The 27,296-nt window shown below is 40.2% G+C and overlaps 1 protein-coding gene and 1 long non-coding RNA gene across 9 annotated transcripts in view; one reads left to right on the forward strand and one right to left on the reverse strand.

The window, feature by feature from the left end:
- Positions 1-27,296, reverse strand: part of LOC140633382 (uncharacterized) — a 103,921-nt gene that overhangs the window by 14,540 nt on the left and 62,085 nt on the right. For 5 of the 8 annotated variants that reach the window (XR_012030980.1, XR_012030981.1, XR_012030985.1 and 2 more), the window contains exon 5: positions 231-2,352. This is a non-coding gene — a long non-coding RNA (uncharacterized lncRNA). Of the gene's footprint in view, positions 1-230; positions 2,353-2,805; positions 3,029-27,296 lie in introns of those variants that run through there. The other 3 variants (XR_012030984.1, XR_012030982.1, XR_012030986.1) reach the window with 3 other exon arrangements.
- Positions 3,301-27,296, forward strand: part of USP6NL (USP6 N-terminal like) — a 169,200-nt gene continuing 145,204 nt past the window's right edge. Inside the window, exons 1-2 of the mRNA XM_072825843.1 lie at positions 3,301-3,550; positions 22,166-22,252. Of these exons, the coding sequence (XP_072681944.1) occupies positions 22,249-22,252 (4 nt within the window). The 5' untranslated portion in view covers positions 3,301-3,550; positions 22,166-22,248. The remainder of the gene's footprint in view (positions 3,551-22,165; positions 22,253-27,296) is intronic.

The following is a 27,296-nucleotide window of genomic DNA, read 5'->3' on the forward strand; positions in this document are numbered from 1 at the left end:
ATTTCTTATACAAACTTTCCTAACTGCATCAGTAACTTCTCCTTTTAACCAAAGGAAAACTTTTTCATATAAGCAGTGTGGACGTCCTTGTTGGTTATCCATTGCTTTTTCACTTACACCACGTGCACAGATATTGATCAGTGTGTCTTTCTTCCCAATGGGGAAGAACAATTATATGTAGTGTCATTGGAAGTGACTTTCCTAACCAACGAAGAGCATTGGTTCCTTACGAAATTTCCGAAAGTACTGCTGCTATTGAGGATGAAAACGTGCACAGAACTTTCCACAGCTTTATTACCACCGTCTTCGCTCTCCTCTCTGCTGCATCTTCCCCAGGAGCTATCTGCTTACCCCTATTAAAAAAAATGGAATGGATCAAATAGCCATGGATTCACATTTCGAATTCTCAATTTACAGGACACTCAGAGGACCTACACTTTGATCCACCTTCTCTAGATGACAGTGAAGGATGGATGATTTGGAGGATTATTTTTTTCTCTATGTTCTTACGTTCTCAGCTCAAATTGTACTTCTGGCTTTAGTAACTATAGCATCCTATGGGTAGCGGGGAGAGGTTTAAACATGCACTCTTTGTCAACATTTTAAGTATTTCCATTACCACAGCTCATAGCTTTTGCAAAAATGACATACAAATGTCCACCTACCTTATTCCATTATAGTATATGAGATGTAGTTCTAAACCTTTGGTATACGTGAAACATTTTATTGGTAACACAAACTTACTCCGTAGGACTTTTGACTTTTTGGTGCTTTATTGATATCAAGCTTTTACCCTTTGTATTTTAATATCTGGCAATTCACATTGGAGTGAATATAAAAATGGAATGAATTTAATATAAATACAATTACTGAGGGATCAATCAGCAAAATAGTGCCTTGTGGTTCAAACCCATTTATTGCCATAAGTAAGTTTTTAATGGAATCAAGGCACATTCATCCTATTATATATTGTCTACAGTTGCCTTCATGTTTACTATGTTTCCCCTTTAAGAAAAAGTTTGCCCATCCCCAATTTAGAGGAAAAATGATTCTATCTTTATTTCCATGATAATCACTGACACAAGTTCTATGTTTATCGTATGCTGCAGATAAGTGAATTTGCATGCCTACCCCAGAGTGAAGCCCTACACTGGGGATATAGACAGAAATCTGTGTTTGCCATTTAACAATACCTCCAAGATGCTTAAAAATACAAAAATTATGGCAAGCCCCTAAAGTTATACCTAAGAACAAATACTGGTTTTATACTGAAGTGACATAACTCACTGGTGACGCTTGGATTTGGGGGAAAATGTGGGGACTTTGGAGCTTTAACTGTACTATAGAGTCAGAGGACTATCACTGAAGCATAAAATTGAATCAGTGTTACTCATCATTAGGTCCAAAATAAAGTTTTAAAAGATTACCCATATAAGTTATGGAAAAAATGTATCTGAAATTTCCACTTTATTTTGCCAAATAAGCCTGTGGCCAGGGTTGTTCATTCCAAAATCCCATTAACTCCTTCACTAGTGACTTGGGGGTTCCTGTTAATGATGTTTGCAGTGATGTCCCTTGAGTAACATCATCTGTGGTTCCCAACGACTCCTTAAATGTTGAGCGCTCAGCCACAAACATGGCCATTTAATTCAATAAAATATTGAGGGCCTACTATGTGCAAAGCAAACTGCTGGTCCAGCTGGGCTACACAGCTGTAGGAGTGAGGGCTCTTGCCTTTCAGATATTCAAATATCTCGGGGCACCTGGGTGGCTCAGTGGTTGAGCATCTGCCTTTGGCTCAGGCCGTGATCCCGGGGTCCTGGAATCGAGTCTGCTATAGCGCTCCCCGTGGGGAGCCTGCTTCTCCCTCTGCCTATGTCTCTGCCTCTCTGTGTCTCTCATGAATAAATAAATTCTCCAAAAAAAAAAAAAAAAAAAAAAAAGAAAGAAATACAGATGTCTCAATCTGGGTAATTGTTAATTGGGGCATTCCAGAAGTTCTGGAGAAGTGTTTGGGTGTTGGGAAAGTTTCCCATGTCCTGCCAACTCTTGATCTGTTTTTCACTCCAATTCATATATCCGTTTTGGATCGGGCTTATTAAACACTAGCCTTTGCAAATCTGGTTTAAATGGATAAGCAAAGGGAAGTATTATTTTAAAGGGTGTATGTGCAAATAAGACCAGTTGTGAGCTACAAGGAGCCTTGGAGATCCATCTAAGACCAAGTGTTAGGCACAGTGAGCGAAGTCTGCATCCTTCAGCAGAGACTGTGGTCCCACTTCCTCTGTCCATCATCTCTCTGCCTCCATATTGCACGCAGCAACCCAGTTTTTTGGTGTCCGTTTTCACCAGCTGGAACAAAAAGAAAATAACAACAGCGCAGTTGCCAACTTTACTAATTCTAGTTCCTGGAATCAAGGACAGGAAGCCTTTGTTATTTGCACACCCTAAGTCTTCTAGCTCCTATTGAATAAATCATTAACTGTCAGCTAATTACAGCGTCGGAAAGTTTGCATCACTCATCTTTTTTTTTTTTTTTTTTTTAAATGGCACCTCTTAATAGAAGACTCTGGAGACTGAAACTCTTGACAGTTTCCATGATATAAAAAAAGAAAGCTGACCTAGAGAAAGATGGGACAAAAAAGACGAACATTTGGGGGAATTTTAGGCGGCAGTTGGGATCTGAAACAGTAGCCTATTTAAAGTCGTGCTGATTTGAACACTTGGAAGTCCCTGAAAGATTTTCAGAAATGTGAATTCTCTTAGGAGCAACGCCGTTCGATTGAACGGATGATCATTTTGCACCTGTTAAACGACCCAGCCCTTGCTTGCGGCGGGTGACGACCCTTAGGAGGCAGGTACGACCACTAGCAGGACTCCTTACAGGTGAGGAAACTGAGTCACGCGGCGGGGGTGCTCGGGGGGCGAGAAGGTCCAAGCCCCGGCAGCCAGGCAGATGCGCCCGGAACGAAACCTGCGGAGAGGTGGCTGCAGAGGTGGCGCCGGGGCCGCGGCTCCGCTGACCTCACCCCCCGCGGCGGCCGGAGCGGGCGGGCCCCGCGCGGCGCCCGCAAGCCGGGCTGCTGGTTCGCGGGCGGCAGGGCCGGCCGGGCGCGCGCGGGCGGGCGTCTTCCCGCGGCGGCCGCCGGGGTCCTCGCGGAGGCGGGAACGCGGCGCCGGCGCGCACGTGCCGCCGGGAAGGGGCCGCGGGGGCCGCGCCAAGATGGCGGCGGCCGCGGCCGCATCGCCGACGGTTGGCGGCGGCCCGTGAGGCGGGCGGGGCCGGCGGCGCGGAGGCGGGGTCCCGGGCTAGCCGCCCTGGGAGGCGGGGGCCGTTTCCATAGCGGCGGCAGGAGGTGTCGCGCCGGGGAACTTCCTGGTTCCCGGGCTCGGCTGCGCCGGGATCCTCTTGGAAGGGAAACAATGGGGCGGAGGGCACTGCGGTAGCCGCCGCCGCCGCCGCCGCGCCGGGACCCGCTCGGCTGCCCCGACCCCGCGCTCGGCCCCCTCCCGCCGCCGCCGCCGCCGCCGCCGCCGGGACCGTCCCGAGGTAACTTCGTTTTTCTCCTCTCCCCGCGCAGGGGGCCGCCGCCCGCCGGGCTGCGGGGTTCCCCGCGGGCAGCCGCTCGGCTTGGCCCCGCGGAGCCGGACGCCGCCATTCCCGGCCCCGGGGGAGGGGGACGGGGACGGGGACGGGGACGGGGACGGAGCGGGCTCGGGGGCCGCGTGCGGAGCCGTCCCGGGCCCCCCCTCCGCCCCCCGGAACCCGGGCCGCGGGGCTCCGCGGGAGTGATCGGCAGGCTGCGGGCGCTGGGCGCCGGGCGGGGGGCGCCGGGCGGGGGGCGGGGGGCGCCGGGGTCGCCGGGCCCTGGGGGAGGGGCGCCCTCCCCTCCAGCCCCGCCCCTCCACGCCCCGCCCCCTCCCGGGGGACGCGTCTCCCTCTGCAAGTTTCCCTCGCGTCCTGCGCAGCCCCCAAGTGGGGCAGGACCCAGGCCGCCTCCGTCCCTTTAAGTAACATCATTGCCCTTCGGTGCCCGGCGGGCTGGGGCTGGGGGTGGGGGTGGGGGTGGGGGTGGGGGGGAACTTGGTTTCGACCGGGCTTGGAGGGAGGGACGGGGACGGGGTGGAGGAGGGACCCGGGAGCCTGGAGAGCCGGCGCGCCGCCGCGAAGTTTGCAAAGTAGTCGGCGGCTGACAGCCCGCGCGGCGGGGCGGCCGGGGCCGGGGCCGGGGCCGGGGCCGGGGTCGGGGCCGGGGCCGGGGCCGGGGCCGGCTGCGCGCAGGTGCTGCATGCCGCGGAATTGGAGGAGTCTGCGAATCCACATTTTATTTTTTGATTTATTTATTTATTTATTTATTTATTAATATTTACTTATTTATTCATGAGAGACACACACACAGAGAGAGGCAGAGACACAGGCAGAGGGAGAGGCAGGCTCCACGCTGGGAGCCCGACGTGGGACTGGATCCCGGGTCCCCAGGGTCACGCCCCGGGATGAAGGCGGCGCTCAACCGCTGAGCCACCCGGGCTGCCCTGAATCCACATTTCTAGACGTTTGGAAGCCACTTCTAGAAGTCGGGGATGACTTCTCCCCGCCACACACACCCTTTCCCCCGCATTTTAATCCACAGTTGCTTTTTAGTTGGTAGACTTTAATAGGAGTGAAATGTGTCTCCCTCCTGGGCCTGGGGAAGGATGTTTGAGGCATTATTTTATTCCCCAGTCGTGGGGAATAATATGACCCAAATGGGGAAGGGGGGAAAAAAAAAAACAACACAACAACAAAAAGTGGGGACAGGATCTTAAATATTTTGCTTGCTGGAAGAAGGCGATTTTAATCCCACATTAATCCATCTGTAAATGGAGTTAAGTCTCTGGGCTACAAACGTATTATTTCGTAGCTCAGGAAAGTTGGGCGGAACCTCAGAGATCATCGTGGCCAGTCCCTCAGGTGTTGTCGCATCTCCTGGAAGTTCTATTAGGAGGAAGTCGGGATACTTTTTTCTTTGGTGAAGTTATTTTATTTGTTTTTTTAAAGGTTTTATTTGTTTATTCGTGACACACACAGAGAGAGAGAGAGAGAGGCAGAGACACAGGAGGAGGGAGAGGCAGGCTCCATGCAGGGAGCCCAAGGGGGGACTCCATCCTGGGACCTGGGTCACACCCCGGGCTAAAGGCAGGCGCCAAACCATTGGGCCACCCGGGGCTGCCCTGTGAAGTCATTTTAATCAGAATTAAGCCAGCATCAATCGAACAGTGCGAACAGTGCTTATTTGCTTTTCTCACTCTGTCAGGCCCTAAAGTCAAAAAGATTTGAGTTTGGCGTTTTGGATGGTAAAGTTGGCAAACAGACTTTGTATTTACTTAAAATAGATGCTGAATCCTGTATTGTAGTCTCCACAGGCCATTGAAATATGTCAAAACACAGAAGGAAAAAAATTGTGCTAATAAAGGTATGAATGAATTTTTAAAAGAAAACAGGTAGCCTGAGTTAATAACAGAAATTCCTTTTTGATTATGTAAAGAATTAGTGAGGCGTCACAAAGGCGTTTGAAGAAGCATCATTCGCCAAACATTAAGAATTTGGGGCCTGCATCTCGGCGTTGGTGCCTACTTACTGTTTTTACCTGTCAGACTCCCTGGTGTACTTGTTTCTGAAAAGGCCCATTACCAGTTACAACCGTCTGTTGACATGAGGTATGTCCTGCCACTGGTTATGCAAGCCAGTAAGTGGAAGTGTCAGCTTTGCCACCATCAGTCAATTGGCTGGTCATCCTCAGTGTTTTGGGGACCCAAGACAATTCCTGGCGTGGTGGATTCAATCTGGGCCTCCAGTGTCAAGCAGAGATTGCACTGGTCCAGCGTGGCCACTGTGAGTACATTTGTCTCAAGTTCCTGTTATTTCTGTAGCCTGTGAAGGTGGTTGAAAAAAAGAGGCCAGTAAATTAAAGTTAGTGGCAAGCTGAAAACAAAATCAACTTTGGTGAAAATGTGCTAGGTGTGTTAAGGCAGTCTGAAGCTGGGAGAAGAAGACTTTGCCACCGTCCTGAAAGTTTGGGAGTTGCAACTTCAGTTAGAAAGAGGCTGGTGATGACTTTTTTGGGTTATGTTTGCAATTTCACTTTTAACCATTCTTGTTTTGTTTTAGTGCAATGTTATTATCGACAATATGCTGACCATTTATTACCAGAAAGTTATAGTTTGTCCCTGAAGGGGTGATTTTTGAATCACCCTGAAGGGTGATTTTTGAAAGGCATATTGCCTTTAGATGCGATTCACTTGTATTTAGAGTCTCTCTCTCTCTTTTTTTTTTCCCCATTAAGAAAATATCTCAGGGATACCTGGGTGGCTCAGCGGTTGAGCATCTGCCCTTGGCTGGGTGTGATCCCGGGGTCCTGGGATCTAGCCCCACATCGGGCACCCCGCAGGGAACCTGCTTCTCCCTCTGCCTGTGTCTCTGCCTCTCTCTCTCTCTCTCTGTCTTTCATGAATCAATAAATAAAGTCTTAAAAAAATAAAGCATCTCATTTTTACAGTGGAACTCAGTGTAAACACAATATTAATTTGAATGAAATCTGTCTTCTACCACATTTCATTATAGTACATGGGGGGTCAGAACACGGGATTTAGAGTTGCAAACACTTGGATTCTTAACTGGTCTATGTCATTTCCAGGCTATATCACATCATGTAAATAACTTCATTTTTTAAAGCCTTGTTTCTTTGTAAAATTGAGCAGAGGGTGGGGACACCATAAATTCAGATTTGTTTGTTCATTCAGCAAGTCTTTCTGGAGTGCCTTCTGTGTACCTCCTGACCTCATGCTAGGTACCTTGTTTTCAACAACAGGGGGGATAAGTCCTTTGAAGTAGAGTATAGGGAGCTATAAAAACGATGACTAGGGAACCTAACCCGACCTGGGGGTGGTGGGACAGGCTTTCCTGAGGAAGGGACTCGTAAGACCTGAAGGATGAGGAGGAGATGGTAGGTGAGGAGGGGAGGGGAGGGGAGGGGAGGGGGTGGGACACTGTGAGGGTAAGAGAAGAGCCTGCACACAGGGCCTGAAGAGTCTCCTGGAGGCTGGATAAGGATGCTTGTGTATGACTTAGTTCCCTACACGACTTGTCAGCAGCCACTGTTCACTGTGTAGAGAGCAGGCTCCTGGCACTATGCTCCAGTCACCTGAACGAAGGGCTCAGCTTGTTCCACAGCCTTAATGGAGAGAGGGAGTCAGGTTAGTTGCCTCTAGCCCTAGTAGACCTGGAAATGACTCTATGCTTCGGTGTCTAGTTTTGTAACTCTGGCACTGTTCACTTGTGAGTCTGTATCTAAAAGACTGGAATTAAATGTTAAATTAGATTTTTAAAAAAAATTTCTTTACAGAAGTACTGTATGACACAAACATAGCATTTTGATTTAATGTCGATAGCTTTGTGTCTTTGGAAGAGCCTAGGCCATCTTACTTAAAATATCAGCTTCTCCCCAAAATAACAAATACTGATTTAAGTGGCAGGTAGTTTCATTTGCCTATAGGACTCTGGAGTTCCTTTTTTTTTTTTTTTTTAAGATTTTATTTATTCATGAGAGATACAGAGAGAGGCAGGCTCCATGCAGGGAGCCCGATGCGGGACTCGATCCGAGGTCTCCAGAATCACCCCCTGGGCCGAAGGTGGCGCTAAACTGCTGAGCCACCCAGGCAGCCCGAGGCTGGAGTTTCATATCTTGTTTGCTTAGGTGTTTTTGGTTCTACATAGATATTTAATGATTCTCTGATAGAGGGGCGTGTTGCACCTGTGTCTTGCTGATATTGGTTTGAGTGTAGAAAAAGTTGTAATTTTATTCTGGAATCTTCCTTGGACTAAATTAACAAGTGAATTAAATTTTAAGTATTAATGTTTTTTTTGAGAATTAAGTGAAAGAATATTCTTAAGTTTCTTAATATATTTCAGTAAATTTATGTAAGTCGGTAGTGGCAAATTAATACTGTATTATGGAATTATTGCAGTATTCATAAGCTAGTTGGCTTCCTGGGCTTTTTGTTCCTGCTTATTTTTATTTGGTTTTGGACATTTTAATGCTTGTTAGCAGACCTGTGGTAAAATACACAAAGAGAAGGTGAAATAAGATTTTGAAAAGTCCGTCACAATGGGGAAAAAAACCTGAATAGATGTGGTTAAAATTTATAAAAGTTAGGTATGTGTGCATTTGCTAGATCTACGTATTTTGCTTATGAATTATAAAAATGAACTGGCATACAATAATATTAATATTAGTGTTTAAAAATTTATGTATTAAAAGATTTTACTTATTTATTTATGAGACACACAGAGAGAGAGAGAGAGAGAGAGGCAGAGACACAGGCAGAGGGAGAAGCAGGCTCCATGCAGGAAGCCTGATGTGGGACTCCATCCCAGGACCCCAGGATCACGCCCTGGGCCAAAGGCAGGCGCTAAACTGGGGAGCCACGTAAGGATCCACCTAGTGATTAAAAATGTAAAAAAATCTGTCTTACCTGTTTTTCATGTTTCTTTTTTCTCGTAGCTTTGTTTTAGATTGTCTTATTTATTTATTCATTTAGAGGAGGGAGGGTTGAGAGAATGTACATGCACTCAGTGGGAGGGTGGGGCAGAGGGAGAGGGACAGAGAATCCCAAGCAGATTCCACACTCAGTGTGGAACCAGATGTGGGGGTTGATCATGACCTGAGATCATGACCTGAGCTGAAATCAAGAATCAGATGCTTAGCCGACTGAGGCACGCAGGTACCCCTGGATTGTCTTTTTAAAAATGGTTATCTCATTTACTTCTTCTTCTTTTTTTTTTTTTTTTAATTAGTGTGGGCTATGTATTCCTTTGCCATTCCTTTGGTGTTGGCCTAAGAAATTCTAATATGTTTTCTCAGCTTATCAGAGTGTTATATTAACGGAGACTTCCAGTCCGTTTTTCAAGAGAATGAAACTTTTTGAAAACATTTAAAAACATTTCATTTTCTTTCTTATTTTTTTTTCAAAGATTTTATTTATTCATTAGAGAGAGAGAGAGAGAAAGAGATGGAGCAAGAGACCACGTGTGCACAAGCCAGGGGGAAAGGCAGAGAGAGGAGCAGGCTCCCCCTGAGCTGAAAGCCCCATGCCGGGCTTGATTCTAGGACCCCAGGATCATGGTCTGAGCTGAAGGCAGATGCTTAATTGACTGAGCTACCCAGACACTCCTTCTTCTTTTTTTTAACTTACTTCATTGTTACCATGTTTTAAAATGCATAAATGTTTTAAACTCCAAAGATAGATTTCTGTTGTTTCTGTTATTATTCAACTAGACTTAGTGCATTTTCTTTTCCTTTGTTCCTTCTTGTGTTACTGACCTAACAACTGAAATAATTTTCCTTCCATCTGAAGAATATCCTTTAGTATTTTCTTTAGAGTAGATATTATTGACACATTTTCAAACTTTTTGAGAATGTTTTTATTTCACCTGCATTCTGGAAAGATACATTTTGCTAGACATAGAATTCTAGGGATAGATTCATATATACATATAATTAGATACTAGTCCTTTGGAGAAGAGATTATTCTCTAGCATTTGGCTTTGTTTCTATTGGCCAGTCAGTTATAGTTTATCATTTCTTTATTGGTAAGTTGTTCTTTCTCAGGCTATTTTTGAGATTTTTTTTGGTCTTTGGATTTCAGATAGTCTTCCTCCTTTTCTTGCTTGGGGTATATACCTTTTGATGCTGTGTCTGGATGTCTTTCATCAGTTTTGAATAGTTCTCAGCCATCATTTCATCAAGTATTGCTTCTTCCCCATTCTCTTGCTTCCTCTTTCTGGGGCTTTAGTTCCATGGTGTCAAGGAACTCCTCTGTTTATTTCGCTTGTCTCCTGTATTTTCCACCTTTATTCAAACTGAGGGTTTTTTTTTTTTTTTTGGTGTTTGTTTTTTTGAGTCTATCTATGCAATGACTGGTTTAGTTTCCTTCTGTGTTCTCTCTTCCAGGATTCAGCTTTTTGGGGTCTTATTCTAAAGCAAGGGATGGCTCCTTTGGTGGATCTTGTACTCTGACATTTTGTCTTCCTACTTTCCTAGCCTGCCTACATGCAGTTTTTTGATTAGGCAGGCATTTCCAGGGGACAAGAGACCCCAGGGTGCTGTGCTCCTCTCTGTCCTCTTGGACTACTGTGCCTAGTAGTTCCTTATTACCTTGTTAGCTCTTTGATTACTACCCTCTCCTGCGTTTTCATTAAGGTATAATATACATATAATAATGTGCACCAATCTTAAATGTATAACCTGAAGAATTTTTATGAATGTAACTAAATATGTAATCATATCCAGTTCAAGATGTAGAACATTTTTGCCACCCCAGAAGACCTTGTCACACCCCTTCCCCATCTATATCTTCCTTTCCTGATGCAGGTTGCAATTACTTGGTTTTCTGTCAACAGTTTTGCAGTTTTTAGTTTTCTTTTCAAAATAGTATCATACGGTATGTTTTACTCCCGTGTGTCTGATCTGGCTTGTTTTGTTCAACATTGTATAGTATCAGTGAAATTCAGCTGTGTTGTTGCACATAGCAGTAGTGTTTCTTGTAGTTACTGTACTTGTAGTTACTGTAGCACCTAAAAAATTGCCTAGCAACTCAGTGACTTAAACAGTGACAACATATATTTTCTGCACAACACTGTAATTTGTGCAATGCTTGTCTTAGCTTCATTTGGTTTCAAGTAGGGCTGTTTGAAGGCTGGGCCTAAAAGTGTTTGAAGGTTTACTCACATGTCTGCTGGTTGATGACGGAACACCTAAATGTGGCCTGACTGTGCTTAATAGTACGGTGGCAGTGTTCCAAGGGCTAGTGTCCTGCACCCACAGGCAGTGGGGAGTGGAGTGGGGTGGAGAGCCCATGGGCCAGACAGACACTAGATTGCCTCTTATGACTTGGCTTTGAAACTTAATGCAATTTTCCTTCCATTGTATTCTGCTCTTTGAAGCAGTTATGAGCCTGCCGAGGTTTAAAGAGAGGGGAAATGGACTCTACCTCTTGATGGGGGGAGTTGAGGTTCTGGAAGAGCTTGTGAGACCAGAAGTATTGTAGGCACCATTATTGGAAAATACAGTGTGCTATAGTAGTAGCCTCATATACAGATCTATCACAGTTTGGTTATCCATTCTACTTTTAATGGCATTTGCATCATTTCCAATTTTGGACTACTATAATAAATCTGCTACAAACATTCTTACATGTGTATTTTGTCGGATATGCACTTCCTTCTTTTGGAAGTATTCCTGGGTATGGTGCTGTTGGTAGATATAATTTAGCTTCAGTAGTTAACTATCAGTTTTTCAAAGCGGTTGCACCAGTTTATATCCTCTGATATTTTTAAGAATTAAAAAAAATATACATTTGTCTAACTTTTTAATTGCAAGAGGGTTGGTGTGTAATATGCGGTCTAGCTTTGTTGGAAATGTAGGTCCTTTGTCTTATCTTTTGTGTAACTAACTGTGTTTTGCTTTCCCAGCCAGATGCTTAATTATTGGAAAATAGGGATGAGATAGAATAGTCTGATTGTGAAGTAACAGTAGTAGTAATTTCTTTTTAAAGATTTATTTATTTATCCATGAGAGACACACAGAGAGAAGCAGGCTCCCCATTGGGGGTCTGATGTGGGACTCGATCCCAGGACTCCAGGACCCTGACGTCAAGCCAAAGGCAGACTCAACCACTTGAGCCACCCATCGCCAGTAGTAGTAGTAGTAGTAATTTTTAAAGAAGTATTTTAGAATATGTATTAAAGTGAGTGCTAAATAGAGTTACCATTAACAGACCATCTGCATTAATTGCGGAAGCCAGATTTCTGAAATTTCCTTTTACAACTCGCTTTTCGGAAATACTGAGCCTTGTCCCTCAATTTCTGGCACATTTTGCTTTTGAATCAGTGCTGTATCATGAATTTGAATTCTAAGCTCATTCACCAGACTTGCTTGGGAAATCTTTTTCAATTGAAATAACTTTTTCCTATAAAGTTGATAGTTTGCCGTCGTGAAGGATTGTCAGAAGAATGTCATCTCGGTTCTCTCCTCAGACTCAGGGTTACTTTTGATTCCTTCACTATTAATAGTCATTTTAACTTTCTTCCATATGTCCTTTGATTCTCATCCCCCTTCCTTTTTTAACCAATATTTTAGAACAGTTTGTTTTAGCTCATACCTCCTTTTCTGTGGTAATTTATTGATTGATGCTACTAATAATAATGCTTAGGAAGTTAGAAATCTCTTAGTTACTCATTGAGTTAAGATTAGTTTTTAGGTCGTAAAATCTTACAGTGCTAAAAAGAGAACTTAAAAGTCTTTTCAACTTGGGGTGCCTGAGTGGCTTAGGTGGTTAAGCGTCCGACTCTTAATTTTGTCTGGGGTTGTACTCTCAGGGTTGTGAGATCAAGCCCTGTGTCAAGCTGCATGCTTAGCGTGGAATCTGCTCGAGTCTCTCTCTTCCCTCTATTCCTCCCCCACCACCCAGTTTGCTAGTCTGTGCACAATCTCCCAAATAAATGCAATCTTAAAAAATATCATTTCAACTTATTTATTTAAAAATAAGACCCAAAAAAAGCTGAACCAGTACTAGTATATATGAGATATTTAGTTTAGTAAAGCATTTTTTCATGCATAATCCCTTGACAATCATGAGTGGTAGGTAGCTTAGAAATTTTAACTCTCATTTTACAGATGAAGAAACAGAATCTCAGAGCAATGAAATGACTTGATCTAAAGTCCTAGAGCTGGTTAATGGGAGAGCTGTACCTCTTGCTTCTAGGACTTGTATGGTGAGTGATTTTCTTGCAAGGCTCATAATCTACTGAATTCCAATTTTATGGACTACATGAATTTTCCTCTCTTCAATGCTATGTATTTACATTTTATGGCCCATAAATTTACTCATTTTCATTCAGTACAGGGTCTTTGCATAAGCTGAAGCTCTTCACTCTCATTTCCCTTATAGTACTTTTTGTCCTGGATATGTTTTGTTAGTGGCAAGATGGCAGATTTATCTTGATTTTTTTTTTTTTTTTAATCTCAACCCCCTTGGGATGGTTTTGCATATTGTCTAGCTGAATAAGTATTTATTGAATGGATGGATGGATTCTTGTGTTTAGAATCTAACTAGAGATAGTCTGGAATTGTTAGCTGACTTTTTAAATGATACTAGGCCTCTGAAAATCAGATATATTGTATCCTTCATTTTAGCTTTTATCTGTAGAGCTCAGGCATTATGTGCAGTTCTGATAGTATGTATCAAGTGCATTAGGCAAATAACAACATGTGAACAAATTATGAGCTGCCTTTGAAAGGCTCTGTAACTAAGAAGTTTGGGAAAGGACATTTGTTTTTCTAAATACCTAGAGGTTGACCTGTTTACCGGTGTATGGCTACTAGAATTTGGTAAGTCCTTCTGGAAACCTAACTCAAATTCTACCTGCAGAAGAGGAAATTAGACCTCATTCTTATCTGATGCTTCGTTAACATACACGTGTAAACAAAACAAAGAAATCAAATGATTTCACATTTTACCCATCTCATTCTCTGATCCTATTAGCAGGAAGTATGTTGTTGATTTAGTGAACAGGATAAACAAACCTCCTTTCATTCAGCAATGATAGAAAATCTGCCTTATTTCTCTTGAGCTGGGAAAATATTTAAACCTTTTCAAATTTAACATTGTGTTTCAGGGGATATACATTGCAGAAAGAGCATTTTTTGTAGAATGCCCAAGAATTGGGAAAGTACAGTGGAGAGACTTTTCTGCATCAATGAATAATGACTTTAATATTAACTTGAAGTTATTTATCTGAATGAGAAGATATTACCTAGGAATGTGCCTCGACATATGTATATATTTGAGCTAATGAATTATGAGTCTGAATTAAAAAAAAAAAAGATACGAGAATTACTGTGATATAAGTTCCACAGGGAGAGGATCTTTGCTTTGTTCTTGGCTGTGTCTCCAAGAGCCTAAAACACTGCCTGGCTCATAAGAGCTGCTCAGTAAATATTTATTGAATGCAAAGTAAATTTGTGTATTGTTTATCTGTTTTAAACTTAAAAACCTAACATTAGTCATTTAAAGTTTGGTTTATAACCCTTTGGGAAATAAATTTAAATTGATTGAGGTATCTTTTCTGACAATTCTTGCTGACTGTGGGACAGTTGCATAAAGTACATTGTGGAACACTCATTCATTCCCTGTCATTAAATTTTCTTGAGACATTTAAAAATGGATATATGAGAGTCCATTACATGTACGTTAATAACAGTTCATTTAGTCCATCCATCATCATCATCATTATTATTATTATTACTATTTTTTAAAGACACTATGAGAAAGCACAAGCAGGGGAAGCAGCAGAGGGAGAGGGAAAAGCAGACTGACTCCCTTCTGAACCTATGCAGGGCTCAATTCCACCTGGGATGATGACCAGAGTAGAAGGCAGACAATCGACTGAGCCACCCAGGTGCCTCAGTCCATCCCTTATTATTGGACATTTAAGTTGTTTATATATTTTTTTCTGTTACAAATAATGCTTCACTGAAGGAAATTTTCTTAAGCTCTTTCTTGGGATGGCAGTTCAACACATAGCAGTGTTGCAGAACAAGATCTAGGAATTTCTACTAGAAAATGAACTTGGATTGTACAACTTGGAGAGTGAGATGAGAAGCTTTAGTGATCAGAAGGCTGAGTTCAGACAGTAACAAGTAACAACTCTTTGCTGCTTTTAGTGTGGGTAATGTATAATCATCAGTCTTTGCACATGGAAAGCTCTCTTATAATTTGTAGTGGAGCTGCCTGTCACTTGGTATTGTCTTTTACTTTTAAAGAATGAATGAGTCACTACAACTCTTTCTGCCTCTTAATTATAGTTTAAAGATTATAAGTGCATTTAACTCCTTTATATAGGTGGGTACACATGTTACTTTTATTTATAATTATTATACTTCTGATTTTATTGGAACATTTTTGCTTTTTCATATTAAAATATCATAAAATATTACATTAATACCAAAAGCTATGTGTGATGTGTGTTGCCTAAGGTCTAATGTAATAGTGTCCATCCTATTGCCTCCTTCAATTTAAGCAATAGAACATTATCAGTACTCCCTTGGATCACATCTTCCTGCTTCTCCTCTATTCCACTGCTTGTCCCTAGGTATCCAGCAGCCTCAACTTTAAGGTCTACCATTCTTTTACTTTTCTGTATAGTTACATTATATGTGTGTATGTCCCTAAAAAACCTATTATTAATTTTATTTATTTTGGAAATTTCTGTAAATGATATCAGTATGTGTGTATGTTCACAGATTTAGTGAGTGAAGTTTTTTAGTAAAACTGAAACTCACAAACTTAATTCCCATTAAAAGTTAATGTTCTGGGCAGCCCTGGTGGCTCAGTGGTTTAGCGCTGCCTTCAGCCCAGGGCCTGATCCTGGAGACCCAGGATCGAGTCCCACGTTGGGCTCACTCCGTGGAGCCTGCTACTCCCTCTGCCTGTGTCTCTGCCTCTCTCTCTCTCTCCTTCTCTCAGGAATAAATAAATAAAATATTAAAAAAAATAAAGTTAATGTTCTTATTCTCTGTATCAGCCATCTCTTGCAGTAATAATGCCATGTAACAAACCACTGCAAAATTTTAGTGGTGTAAAATAGACATCTATTTATTTCTAGCTCATGAGTTTGGCAGTCTCTGATGGGTTTGGGTGGGTTTGTCCATAAGCTGTGGGTTGGGCTCAGTTATGTGCTAGGTGCCAGTACTTTAGCTCTCCTTCGCCCTCCCCCCCCGTTTCCTGATTTAGAAATCATACTCTAATATTTGTTTGCATTTACTCAGTTTTTTTTTTTTTTCCCCTCACCATTCTTTCCTGTATTTCAGACCTTCTCTTTGGCATCATTTTCCTACTTTGTGACTACAGTTTTGGAAGCTTCCTTTTATTTTTTTTTTAAAGTCTTTATTTATTCATAAGAGACACAGAGAAAGGCAGAGACACAGGCAGAGGGAGAAGCAGGCGCCATGTAGGGAGCCTGATGTGGGACTCCATCCCGGGTCCCCAGGATCACACCCTGGGCTGAAGGCAGCGCTAAACCGCTGAGCCACCCGGGCCTGCCCATGGAAGCTTCCTGAGTGAGGATCTGTTAACTGTATATTCCCTCAGTTTGTCTGTAATTTTCATTATTTTGTCATTTTTCTTGAAAAGATAGTTTAGCTGAGTTGAGCATATAGTTATATAGTTACCAGTTTCTCCCTCTTAGAACTTGGAAGGTATTATTCTAGTGTTTTCTGACCTCTGTTGTTGCAGTTGATAAATCAAGTGTGAAGTCTAATTGTTGCTTTGTAAGTGACCTGCTTTTATTTTTATTTTTAGTTGCTTTTAAGAACTCTTTGTCTTTGATGTTTCACAGTTTCACTATGGTATCTCTAGGTGTCAGTTTCCATTTTATTTATACTTTTTGGAATTTGCTGAACATGAGTCTGTACATTAGTATCTTTCATCAAATCAGGAAAATTCTTAGTTCTTTTCTCCGCAGATTGTCTCTCCCTCATTCTTAATTTTCTCTTTTTAAAACGCCAATGAGATAAACATATTAGATGTTTTAATATAGTTTTTGTGTCTTTTAATCGTCTTTTATATAGTTTTTATCTTTCTTTGTGCATTCTGGAAAACTTCAGATCCTATCATATGGTTCCAGGGACACCTGGCTGGCTCAGTTGGGAGGGCATGTGACTCTTGGTCTCCATGTTGTGGGTTCGAGCCCCACATTAGATGTAGAGATTACTAAAAAAATAAACTTAAAAAAAAGTTATCAGATCTATCATCTGGCTCATTAATTCTTTCTTTAGAATTTGCTGCTTTGCTGAACTTGTCTATTGAGGTTTAATTTTAGTTATCCTATTTTTCACCTGATTCTTTTCCAAATCTGTTGCCTTCTGTTTTGCTCATATTTTCCATTTCCTATTGTATTTTGAAACATTACTGTTCTTTGTAACATCTTTGTGATTAATTTACTTCTGTTGAATCTTGCTTATGCATAGTTTTTGAAGTTTGAGCTAATTTTTATTGTAACTGTGTCTGTGGAAATGGATGTGAGACCTGGCTTAAGAGTACTTTCTCCTGGAGGGAATTCGCAGTTGAGGACACTGTCACACTAGGGTGACTTGATTTCTAGGCTTGAGAGTTTTATAACATACAAATGTATGGATTTGAACTTGAAACCTGTGTGAAGGTTGATTTTGGTTCAGGATGATTTCTAGTGAAAACTCCCTTCTCCTTCCCCCAACACTGATAAACCTAGACTCTGGAGAGAATTTTCCTTCATTCTTCTTTGGGGCAGATTTTTTTTTTTTTTTCCATAGCTTATCTTTTTATTGAAGGTGTAGTGCTTCAGGGGCCAGGCTCTATGTGCTTAACTATAGTCTGACTTCTCTTGTTGTATAGTGTGAAGCTTTGACTTTGTCCCATGTATAACTCATAACACTGAAAGCCCTTCAGCTTTGTCTCATAGAATTTTCTATGATAATGGAGATGTTGCACATCTCTGCTAACACAGTAACCAATAGCCACTTTAGAAGTGTCTGTAGTATGACAGAGGAATGGAATTTTAAATTGTACGTGGTCTTATTTAATTTAAATTAAAAAGCTACATATAGCTGGCTAGTGGCCACAGTATTGGACAGTGCAGCTTGGTCATGGGAGATTGTGAGATGCCTTTTAGCCCATTGCTGGATTCTTTGCCCACTGATCACTCTCTCTCTCTGAGCTTTTGTTCATTTTTTATGGTTTCTAAGGATTTCTCTTTATTGCTTTTGAGCTTTGCCATGCATCTGAAAGGATAATTCTTGTCCTTTATCAAATATGTTTGATGTCATGTAGCAAGAGGGTTCACAATCCATTTGGACACGAGAATCTCAGAAACAGATACCTGACAGCTGTACTTTTAGTTGGGGAAGTACTTATCTTGAATGATAAAAATTAGAAAGTTCACAGCAGAACCGTGGAAATTCTTTAAATGGAAACTGACCATGAAGCTAAAAATTATGAGGAAAAATAACTTAAGTACTTTCTTTGCCATCCTCCTTTTTCTACAAAAAATTTAAGGATGCTGAAAGATAAAAATGGAGCCGTGGCTAAAATTTTTAAAGTCTTACACATCATCTTCACCTTCTTGGTGTAAGTATTTTACCTACACAAGAACACTTGAATGAAAAGGTGTGTATATTTAGAGAGAATTATTTTACAGATGGACAGAAAAAGCCAAATGAATGTGAGAGATCATAGGGAATGGTGGTGGTGAAGGGGTAGGAAGGGACTTTGATGTTCATTCAATGCTGAAAGTGTTTGTTTCACTTCTGGTTTTATTTTTATTTTTATTTTTATTTTATTTTTAAATCTTTATTTATTTATTTATTTATTTATTTAAATCTACGATAGTCACACACAAAGAGAGAGAGAGGCAGAGACATAGGCAGAGGGAGAAGCAGGCTCCATGCACCGGGAGCCTGACGTGGGATTCGATCCCTGGTCTCCAGGATCGCGACCTGGGCCAAAGGCAGGCGCCAAAGCGCTGTGCCACCCAGGGATCCCCACTTCTGGTTTTAATAAGGCCTGTGTTAGTTATTTAATTGAGGGGATTTAAAAAACCTGAATAGTGAGTCCTAGCTATTTCTCAGGTAGCCACTTCTTTTTCCTATATAGCCAAATATTTTAAAACTATGTGGTTGGTTTTGGTGTTTATTAATAACAAACACCTAGATTCTTTGTAATGAATTTGTTACTTTAGGATTTGCTTGCTCTTTTGGAGCTATAGGTACATTTGGTTCTTTTTTTATTTATATTTTTATATTGTGGTAAAATATACATAAGATTTAACATTTTGACCTTTTTAAAGTATCCAGTTCAGTAGGAGTAAGTACATTTACTTTGATGTACAACCGTTATCATCTATCTGTCTCTAGAACTTTTCTCATCTTCCCAAACTGACACTGTCACCATTAAACACTGACTCTCCATTACTCCACCCTCAGCTTCTGGCGCTCACCATTCTACTTTCTGTTCCTGAATTTGACTTTTTTAGGTACGTCATATAAGTGGAATCATAGGATGTTTGTCTTATATATGACTGGCTTATTTCACCTAGTATAATTGTTCTCAAGATTAAATTTGATTTTCTTAAATTATGATTTGTGATGAGAGTAAAAGGACGGAGATCCCATAGGCTTGTAGTGGGGATTGGCATTCTTGTGTAATTCTTTCAGTAGGAGAAGTTAGTAAACAATAAAATAAATTACTGTTAATTTAGTCTCCTGAAAGAATGTTATTAGAAACAATAGAATGTGATACTGTGTGTTGCGGTTTCTAATTCTGTTAAATTTGAGCTTTAAAATAATCAAAATTGGGACTGCTGAGCTAGTTCTAGAATAGATTATCTGGTGTTATAAAAACCAGAAATCCTTTCAGATCCTTTGAGAGGTTTTAATTCTCTAAAAGTGTCAGAAATTATTTTTAGGCCGTGTAGTGCCTGCAATAAAGAAAAGGACTTGGGGGAGTTTGCTTGACTTTTAAGTAGACCCTGAATTCCCTGTCAGGATGGATTATCCTTAGGCTGGCTCACTATTCAAGTATATCAAAAGTTAGAGGAGTCACTTGAAAGAACCTGTATTAGGTTAGCACGAGTATAAATTCTCATGCTGAGGGTAATGTACAAAGCCCAGATTTTATGGAAATACTCCAGTATACTTTTTATGAGAAACTGGGAATTAAGACAAATTACTTTTTTCCCTCTTGGATAGTGTGAAAAACAAAGTTAGATAATTTATTTCCTCTTTTTTGTATGTCCAGTGGGAGGAGAGATCACTTAGAGAAGGAGAGAGAGAATGTGCAAATTTTACCTTAGGTGCTTCTGAACCACCTTGTTGCTTAAAGAGTTCATACTTTGAGAGTAGATAGGAAGATACACATTTTAGAGCTGTGGTTAGGGTAAGGAATCTTGAACCAGCGACTTCAGTTATAAGTAATTTCAAAGTATGTTTCTGAGAGTTACTTCATGACATTTTACAGTAATTCCAATACGTGCATTGTTGCATATTTCTAAAGTATTTTTTATCACTTTAGATGATAAGGTTAGAACTCCACTATTTATAGGTTTTATTATCCTGGCATTTTTGAGGTTACTATTTATAGTGCTAAGAAAATTCTTGATATCTTAGGAACTTCAGTCATTGGATACATATTTCTTCAGTATTTTATGACTATGGGTAGGAGGGGCGTACTACTTAGTACAGAGTGCTTTGATGTTGCCATTTAGGAATTTTAAATTTAAGATAAAAATCTTAGATATAAACAGGAACAAAAAGTCTGTAGGCCAAAGAGACTGGACTCTACAAGAGTAAGTAAACTCCTGGATCATCTGTGAACTACTTTGTGTATCTGTGATGTGGGTTTGCCTTCCCATGTCCTTATCATTCAGCATGCTCCAGGGGTCAGCATCTTGACCTCATAGTTCCCTGGCAGGGAAGACAGGTCTGATAGACTCAGTGAAGCACCATCAAGAAAGTGTATTTATAGGGAGAAATTTTCATCGTGTATTCTAAAACTAACACGTAGATTATAGGTTGTTTTAGATTTCCATACAACTTCTCATTTCCTTTGGGATAATTGGGTTATCGAGAAATGAAAATCATAGTATTTACTGCATAGATAAAGAAGAAAGCATGTGGGATGTGGGTCAGGTGATTACGTGGCAGCACTGTGATTATATGCCATTGGTAATTACAGTCTATGAATCATGCTGTGCATACAGATTTTCATTTTGTAAATTTGTATTTTCATGTATATTACATGACATGAGTAACGTATATAGATGGGACAAGCATTATTTCTTCAAAAAATGTTACCCTAATTTTAATCTATTTCAGAATCAGAATTCCTTAGTATTATGCTGTTTTCTTAATTGATATAAAAAATAAAGTAATTGTCAGTTCTTATAATTGCAAAAAGTAGTTCTCCAGTTAGTGAAGAAAGCTGTATGTGAGGAAGCACAGTGTAAATTTTGTATCAAATCTTAAGTTACCTGTGGAATTTTATGTATTAGATTTGGGGAAGCACTGTGGATTCATGCATATGTTTAAATATAACATTAGTATTATCTTATCCTTATTTTCTTGAATATATTAAGTAAGGAAGATTTAGTTCATATTTATACTAATACATGGTGATGCTTTGTGTTATACTCAAGTGAAAAGGACCCAATAAAACATTTTTTTGTAGTACTTATAAAGTGTATTTTAAAAATGCTTACAAAAAATTCCCGGAAAGGAAACGTGCCCCACATAATTGGGTAGATGTAGTGGCTCTGTGTGGAGAGAGAATTTTTTTTTCTATCTTGTCACTGTTTCCAATTTTTTTAAAAGATTATTTATTTATTTATTTATTTATTTATTTATTTATTTATTTATTCATTCATTCATTTATTCATTCATGAGAGACAGAGAGAGAGAGAGAGAGAGAGAGAGAGGCAGAGACACAGGCAGAGGGAGAAGCAGGCTCCATGCAGGTAGCCTGATGTGGGACTCGATCCCTGGTCTCCGGGATCACGTCCTGAGCTGAAGGCAGACTCTTAACCACTGAGCCACCCAGGCATCCCTCCAATTTTTTAGAACAATGAAACTGTATTTTATAATGAGGAAAATGTCCATTATTAGAGGAAGTTTATAGCAATAACATTGGTGATCTTTGATAGTGTATATGAATTATTTATATGTAATCAAAATAAATTTAGCATGTGATGTGTTATATCTACCTTAGATGGAGTGTTTCCTTTCTAGTACTTATTTGGGATAGAGAGAGGAAATAAGATTTTAGTAAGTGAAGACCGAGGTCACCTGTTAATAAGTTTCTGTGTGATAATTACTTCATACATATTATTTGCTTTTGAGATGACTTCTTACAGACAAGGGAAGATAAGAATGTTTTAAAGATTGATTGGTAATTTTTTATATTTAGATTACACTAGAGCGTTCTTCTGCAAATAGGAAATTGTGGAAACCAAATTATTTTCATTTCCTTTTAGAAAATTATATTTAAAATGCTGACCTTTAGAAAAGATGATTTTTTTTTCTCTTTGTTTTCTGACCAGGACATGTATTCTTCTGAGAAGCCTTGGGAAGCAGATTTTGGTTTACTCTCTGATTGGGACAGCCTACAGAGACATTTCCAGTCATGAGTAAGTGTCTCCGTCTTTGTTTTGTTTCAGGGGCCTCAGGAGCATTTGCAGAGTACTTAGAATTTGTTATTGGACAAACTGGAATTATGTCACTTCATCAGAGATTGGATAATCTGCTTCAGCCCAATTGTACACCTGTCTCTACTGAAACAAGGAGATATAGATACTTTCTGATGTTTGATTTATTCTGAGAAGTTAGATGTGCTGAGAAAAAATTTGTGTCATTAGTTTCTTGGCTGATTTAGTTATGTTCTTTTGTTACCCAGAATATTCTGTTGACTAGTCATTGGAAGGTGACTTGTTAGAAATATGAAGAGGGAAATAGACTCATAAATATAGAGGATAAACTAGTGGTTGCCAGAGGGGGATGAGTGGGAGAAAAAAGAATTATGAAAAGGGGGCAGCCCTGGTGGCTCAGCGGTTTAGCGCTGCCTTCGGCCCAGGGCCTGATCCTGGAGAACTGGGATCGAGTCCTGCGTCGGGCTCCCTGCCTGGAGCCTGCTTCTCCCTCTGCTTGTGTCTCTGCCTCTCTCTCTCTCTCTGTGTGTGTGTCTCATGAATAAATGAATAAAATCTTAAAAAAAAAAGAAAGAAATATGAAGAGGGAAAATTTAAATTGACCATAATTAGTAGGGGTTTAATTTTGTGAAGTTCAATCATTAGATAACATAGGTTAATATTACATTTAAGCAAAAAAAAAAAAAAAGTCTCTTTGTTAATGTCTTTGGTGGAATGAGAACCAAGTCTATCTTGTAAGACTTACAAATTTGACATGGCATCATCTCAGTTGTAAGGGGATTGTGTGATTGTGTATATGAATTATTACTATATGTAATATTTTCTGCCATTCCAATCCACTTCTTCCTGTGAATAGGATAGCTAGATTTTACTATTTTGTACTAACTGTTCACTTTTAGAGAGTGAGGAAAGAATTAAGATTTTTAACCTGTGATCATATGACAGTTTTGATGTACTTTTTAAAAAGTACAGAGTTTTTGATTAGGGGAACTTTGGAATAGAGTGAGCGTTTCCTACTGAAATATAATGTTAGAGAGTTTAAAATTTTTCACATGTAATTCATAATGATTATCTTAATATGGGTAGAGTAGTTATTCTTCTCATCGACTGAAATAATAAGGCAGTTGATAAATGAAAACAAAGCTGTTGTTGATGTGAAGTCTTTGAGTGCTTTTCACTAAGGATGATATTGTAAGAAGCGTGCTTTGATTTTCAAGACTTCTCAGTGGGCTACTTTTCCAGTGGTGTATTTTGAATAAACCAGGATAGTTGCTAGCCGAGTTCAAATACTGATTAAAGAAGAAGCGGCTTTTGGTATTTCAGATTCATTCTTATGAAATTTTGTGCGAATGTTTGTCTAAAAGTGCCGGCTCTAGTAAAGATGGTAATAGGAGTTTATGAAAACTAAGAAATGCCAGGCATTTTAACTTAAAAACGCTTATTACATTTTGGAAAATTTACATTTTGTTTTACTTTGTAATCTTAGTGTTCTCTTAGCAAAACGGTTACAGAGTTCTTTAAGGACAGGTACCCTGTGTCTTTCAGTTTTGAATCTTAGTGTGTAACAGTGTCCTGTGTACTGCTGCCCCGAAAATTCTAGAGCCCTGTGTGGTCAAAGGCAGAGGCGTGGGATAGCTTGTTAGGTGACTAATAATAAATCACCTGAACCACATACAGCTTGTGATTTGTGAATTATAATGGCTGTATCGCACTTGTAAGATTTTTAGTTGTTTTTTTTTTTTTTATATCCACTAGTTTTTTTCTTGTTTCTGCTTGTTTTTAAACATTTTAAAAAATTATTCTTTTATCTCTTTGTGGATCTTTTATGTGCTTATTTTGAAGTCTTTTTCAGGTCACTTGATTAGCATTTTAATTTTGTCTTAGTGAATTTATATTGTGGTAGTTGATATTGTTGGTGTTTACGCCGTGTTCTGCAGTTTTGCAGGCTAATTCTGACGAAAACTCTTTCTCTTTCTCTTACGTCTGTGTCTTTGTGATTTTCCCTCCTGGTATGGTAGATGTGCCGTTGTCTCTGCCTGCCTTTGGAGTTCCCAGATCAGAATCAGGTCTTGTGCTAGTGGATCGGAGCACCAGCCCCACGGTGATGTTGGTGATATCACAGATTCTGTCACAGTCAGCTGGCCTTAGGTCAACAGCCTCCTCAGTGGTAGCTCCAGCATGGTTAGCAAAAGCCTTTTTCAGTCTAGTTTCCTAATCCAGGACCAGTGCCACCCCTGCCCCCCGGTTCTAAGCAAGGAGCCTGGCTAACGACCCTGCGTCACACAGAACTCTTTGGTGTGCAGTTACCCTGTGGGATTTACTTCCTGCTGCCTTTTCCCACTTTGGGGCCCACAGCCCCCAGACCTGGTGGCTTTAGGTTGGCTCACACTTGGTGTTCCTGTGAGATTTCTGATTAAGTGGTATTTAACATGTTTGGGGATGTAGATAGGTCATTTTAGTGATTTGTTTTTATATTTTATCTGTTATTTCTTTGTGTTTGTTATGAAGACAAGGGAGCCACAAAGAATGAACATGCCTTCTTTGGAGGTTTATTACCATAAAGGCCAAACTACTTATTTCACAGTGAAGATTAAAAAAAAAACAAAAAAAAAACTCTGACAGTTTCTGCTTAGTTCCCTAGCTCCTAGTGATCCTCTTTGTCATCCTTGTACCACTTTCCTTGCTGGGTGAGCTCTGTTGGCTTCTTCCCTGTAGCACTCTGCTTGCCTCACATTAAAATCACATGGCTCTTCATTCTTTCCTTCAGGAAATCTTTAAGATCTTAGAGGGCAAAGATTTTTATTACTTGTGCTAAACACTTTTCCTGAGCTCTTAATAGGTGCTCAATAAATAATGCACGGATTTGGGTGTTCCTAAGTAACATCCTTTAGAATGTGGTGGCTATTCCACAGATTATTATTTTGAGGTGAAATTAAGCTGATCCTATGTGAAAGGAGATTAAGAGGGGTGGGTGTGTGTGTAGTGTGGCATAAGAGTGTTCTGAGGAAGTGGAGCAGTGTGAGAAGGGCACTAAGGCACATGTATTTGAGCATTTGGGAACATAGAGATGGGGCAAGACGAAGCCATGGAGGTGCTGTTAGGTTCTAGGGTGTGATGGCCCAGGAGGTTTGCAGGTCATCCCATAGGGCTTAAGGAGCTGTTAAAGGATTTCTCTTTGCTGGGGCACATGGGTGGCTCAGTGGTTGAGCTTCTGCCTTTGGCTCAGATGATTGTGATCCTGGGGTACTGGGATCTGTCCACATTGGGCTCCCTGTGGGGATTCTTCTTCTCCCCCTGCCTATGTCTCTGCCTCTCTCTGTGTCTCTCATGAATAAAAAAAAAAAAAAAAAAAAAAAAAAAAAAAAACTTTAAAAGAAAAGGATTTCCGTTAGGGGACCAACTGAAGATTTCATTAATGAAAAAGTACTCTGACATATAGGCATTTTTGTTAAATATAAGTGAAAAAGACAGGTTATAGGCAGTATTTGCCACCTTCTAGCTTTTTTCTTGGTTTTCAGCCCATTTTAGGCTTCCTTTGAAATAGACTGGGTTATGTTTCTTATTCTTGCCAACTTGATGGCTTTTCTCTATCGGTAGAGGTCATTTTTGAGTAGATCACTGCAACCATAGGTTAGGGAAGTGTTACAGTGTCTGTGTTATGATCCAGTTTCTAGGGGGTTGTAAGTTTTCAAAAAGATAGGAACTGAGTATACCAGAGTTTCTGTTTTTGAAAAAAATAGTGAAGAATCATGGTACAGGTTAAAAAATTGGAAGAGGGGCACCTGGGTGGCTCAATGGCTGAGCATCTGCTGTTAGCTCAGGGCATGATCCTGGATCATGGGTCTGGGGATTGAGCCCCACATCGGGCTCTCTACAGGGAGCCTGCTTCTCCCTCTGCCTGTGTTTCTGTCTCTTTCTCTATGTCTCTCATGAATAAATAAAATCTTTAAGAAAAAAAAAAAAAGGGAAGATATGTCATTAAAGTCTAGATAGAATTTCCAAACCTAGATTGGGTGAGAATGATGGGTAACTAAAGTTTTTTTTTTTTTTTCCAGGATTTCTTTAGAAAATTAAAAGAAAGGTTGATACTTGTTATGTCTGGATGTGTTTATCTCTGAAGCATTTCTTAACCGTTCCCATGTCATGAGCCACGTAGGATGTGGTGGAAGTTATACAGCATTTGGGGTAAACTGAGGAGCTGTTTGGGGCTTGGAGGCAACTGGCTCTGACACCTTAGACCAGGCTGCTACTTGCTCCCAACTGTCCTGAAAGTGGAGGGGGCTCTGTTTCTTTGCATGTTCTGGCACACCGATTGGGGTACCCCAGCCATAAAACTTAGAGAATTGGTAAAATGTTTTAGGATAATTTTCAGTTTTTATTCTAGATCTTTATTCTGTTCAATTTTGAGGCTAGATATTTATCTTGTGGAAAATGTATTATATGATGCTGCTATGAGTTGTGTGTTTCATTGTGGATTGTTGACGTTATTACAATCCACAAAAAGCCTTTTGATTTTCAGCACTTAAATTGTTTTGTTTTTGCATATGATAAACATTTACCAAGATTTTTTTTTCAGAATTTTGTTTTATAAAATGGTGCCAAAGATGAAATACATGTATGAAAGTTGTTATGTTTAAACTTTGGCTATAATTTGAAATGGTTCTTTTAGATCTTTAATGGAGATTGTCACAACAGGCGTAGTTCTTGTAAAAAGCATTGCTAAACAATTTCTAGATGATTTTTTTGGGGGGAATGTGTTAAACAAAAACAAACTAAAAAACGACCAAACCCCCAAAATGATTGTTTAGGGTACTACTTAATTTTATTTTCCCATCTTTTAACTTGAAAAAATAAAGCTTATATACTCTATTTTTAAATTTTATCTTATATTTTATTTCACTTTCTTCAGGAAACTTTCGCCCTGTAACTAATTATATGACATATTTTCTAAGAGAGGATTTCTGTGTTAATTTTCTTCTGATTTGACAATCCAGGAGTGAATCTCTTGCATTAGTATGCTTAATCC

Source organism: Canis lupus, chromosome 5, assembly GCF_048164855.1.
Source record: "Canis lupus baileyi chromosome 5, mCanLup2.hap1, whole genome shotgun sequence".
In the NCBI taxonomy this organism is placed as follows: Eukaryota; Metazoa; Chordata; class Mammalia; order Carnivora; family Canidae; genus Canis; species Canis lupus.